We start from the raw sequence: 3,181 nt of genomic DNA, 5'->3' as shown, positions 1-3,181 counted from the left end.
GAAAAACATAATGCAGAGGAAAAAAATTGGATTGGGACAAAAATTCTATATCAGAGGTATCACTGAAAAGCCCCTAATGGAAATCATACACAAAAATATTATAATTAACTTCTGACAAAAATATCATGGAAGCATTATAAGTAGATTAGTGATATAAGTTTTTGAAAATAAGTCTTGTTATCTCCCTTTTTTCTGCAAGTCACCTGCAATACATGAAACCAGTCAATGATACACAAGTTTCAGATTTTCTTCTCCTGAGATTTTCAGAGGCAGCAGAAGAGCAACCCCTCATATTAGGGCTCTTTCTCACCATGTACCTGATCACTGTGTTTGGAAACCTGCTCATCATCCTGGCTGTCAGCTCAGACTCCCACCTCCACACGCCCATGTACTTCTTCCTCTCCAACCTGTCCTTTGGGGACATCTGCTTCACCTCCACCACCATTCCAAAGATGCTGGTGAACATCCAGACACAGAACAAAGAAATAACCTATGAAGGTTGCATCACTCAGGTGTATTTTTTCACACTGTTTGGAGCTTTGGATGTCTTCCTCCTGACTGTGATGGCCTCTGACCGCTTCGTGGCCATCTGCCACCCCCTGCACTACACGGTCATCATGAACCCTCAGCTCTGTGGGCTGCTGGTTCTGGTGAGTTGGATCATCAGTGCTCTGTGTTCCTTAGTGCAAAGCTTAATGTTGTTGCGGCTGTCTTTCTGCACAAATGTGGAAATCCCACACTTTTTCTGTGAACTCAATCAGGTGATCAAACTGTCTTGTTCTGACACCTTTCTCAACAACATGGTGATATATTTTGAATCTGTTGTAGTGGGTGGTGGCTCCCTCTTTGGTATCCTTTACTCTTACTCTAAGATAGTTTCTTCCATCTTTACAATCTCATCAGCTCGGGGCAAGTATAAAGCATTTTCCACCTGCGCATCTCACCTCTCAGTTGTCTCCTTATTTTACTGCACAGCCCTGGGAGTGTACCTTAGCTCAGCTGCTCCCCACAGCTCACGCTCAAGTACAATCGCCTCGGTGATGTACACTGTGGTCACACCCATGCTGAACCCCTTCATCTACAGTCTGAGGAACAAAGACATCAAGGTAGCTCTGACAACATTCATTGTAAGGAAAACTACAAAAAGGCAATTGTCCTAGGGTGAAGAATGACCCATGATTTTAGACAATAGAGACTAATAGATTTGGGGTTTAGCTGATCTAATTAAGAAATAAATCTCACTCTTCTGCTCTCTTATTGTGGAATTTCTTCTTGTACCTCAATTTCTCTACTCAATTATGTAACTCACTTTATTGAAAAGGTTGCTTTCTGATCTTTAACAGCCTTCCCCTCTATGGTTTTCTAACTTTACCAAAACTATCCCAAACTTAAATTAGAAAAATGTAGATATTACAATTCAGTTAAAATGACAATGTGTGTTTTTTTTATTTATTCGTACAGAACTGGGGTACAGGCCAGAGATGTGGAGGGTGAGAGGAGTCACCAGAGACAGAGTGGGGAGCAGAACAGGCAGATCAACGAAGTACATGCTGAGGGGAGCAGCGAGCGGGTCAGGAGAGGTCTGCCGCGCCATGTGGTCACCTCCAGGGCAGGCGGGGGATCAAACTCACGCTGAAGTGGCTTAAGCTTCTTAGTGCAGTGCTTTAACCCGCTGCACCACCAGGGAGGGCCAACAATGTGTATTTTTTTAGAAAAATTTTCCACAAGTTTCACATATCATACCAGTACTTTGTTGTTATAATCACTAAGTTTCATTTTAATGACTTAGAATCACACAAATTTTCAATATGATGGGAAATACATATATCACACATTGTATTTGTTTCATGCAATACATCTACATCTTCAAACTAGAGAATTCTAGTCTAGATGGAAGGGAGTTAATATGATGACAATTGAACAAAAATATATTACTCAGTTTTTCTCATGTCTCTGTTCAAAATTTTTTGATGCTGCTAAAGTTTTCCTTAGCTTTCTTAGCTCTAAAAGAAACAACTCCCCTTCTCATTTTTTTTTCATAAGGAAAAGGATAGTGAGTTGATGCTATTATGTCATCATACTTTATATATTTCCATTGCACCTGGGATTCTATCATATTTATGATGAAAGGATGATTATGAGTGTAAATTTCTGTCTGCTAGTTTTCCTACTAACAAACATAACCTCTCCTAGTTACCAGAAATTAGCTGCATAGAATTTTTAAATACAGCTGTCTGCAATAAATATAACAACGGATGCCAAAAAAAAAAAAGTGCAGATTATTATAACTTTCATCCCGTCTCTTCACTGTGACTGGAGTAACATCTGGCGCTACTGACAGCCTTCGTACTTAAGTGATTAATATCAGGCCTTGAGGACGAGTAAGAGTGTGTACTGAGCTGCTCCGACCCAGCTGGGCTTTACATCCTCCACAGGCAGCTTCAGGCCCTACCTTGTGTTTCGGAGACTCCAACAGGGTGATGCCAGTTCCAAAGGGCTCTTCCAGTAATATATGCTTAATTCGCCATGTAAATGTGTCTACTCTTATTTTCTATTTTTGCAGAAGAAAATAATTTCAAATGTGATTTCTTTCATTTATTTTTCTGATTCCTATTTCATATCTGGTATCCCCATTTCCTCTCAAGTAGAAGTGATAGCCCTCACCTGTGTTCACTTTGATTCTGTCACCAGTCCATGTATCATACTTTGATCCAGGCATTTACATTTTTTCCTTATAAGTATATATTAGAGTAAACATCAGTACTCTAAGTTAAGCAAGTTTAATATGTACTTTTTGTTGAATAGAAAGAACCATACAAAGCTGCAGTACATGTTGTATGTTTTCACTTGTGTCTAAATAAAGTGTGTGATAAGATTTAATGTCATTTTGGGGAACTTTGAAAAGTGTATACTCCCAGAACCTCAATTTCCTTATTTCTGAAGATAATGTGAGATAGGAAACATCATTTTAGATTATTGTTGTGGCATAGAAATGAAATTTGTGGGCATATTTTGCTGAAAACAAAATTAAAAGTTTATTTTCTTTGTATATGTGTATATCTATTTGTGCCTAATCTTATTTTTTAGGCATACACAAATCTATGTACAAAATAAACTCAGGCAATCTCATATTAGAAAGGAAATACTGAGAGAAAGTTGAAAGGATAGAAACAAAAGGAAT

General features: G+C 38.6%; 1 protein-coding gene across 1 annotated transcript; it reads left to right on the top strand.

Annotated features, from left to right (window-relative positions):
- The first annotated feature begins 212 nt into the window (after nt 1–212).
- On the top strand, nt 213–1,160 carry LOC101627496 (olfactory receptor-like protein OLF4). The gene has a single exon (XM_004688220.1). It carries the CDS (start codon nt 213–215, stop codon nt 1,158–1,160), a length of 948 nt encoding a protein of 315 aa, XP_004688277.1.
- The last annotated feature ends 2,021 nt before the right edge of the window (nt 1,161–3,181 follow it).

Source organism: Condylura cristata, unplaced genomic scaffold (genome assembly GCF_000260355.1).
Source record: "Condylura cristata isolate star-nosed mole 26May11 unplaced genomic scaffold, ConCri1.0 scaffold00024, whole genome shotgun sequence".
Classification (NCBI taxonomy): Eukaryota; Metazoa; Chordata; class Mammalia; order Eulipotyphla; family Talpidae; genus Condylura; species Condylura cristata.
Note: the sequence above shows the minus strand (reverse complement) of the source record. Positions and strands in the feature narration are given on the sequence as shown.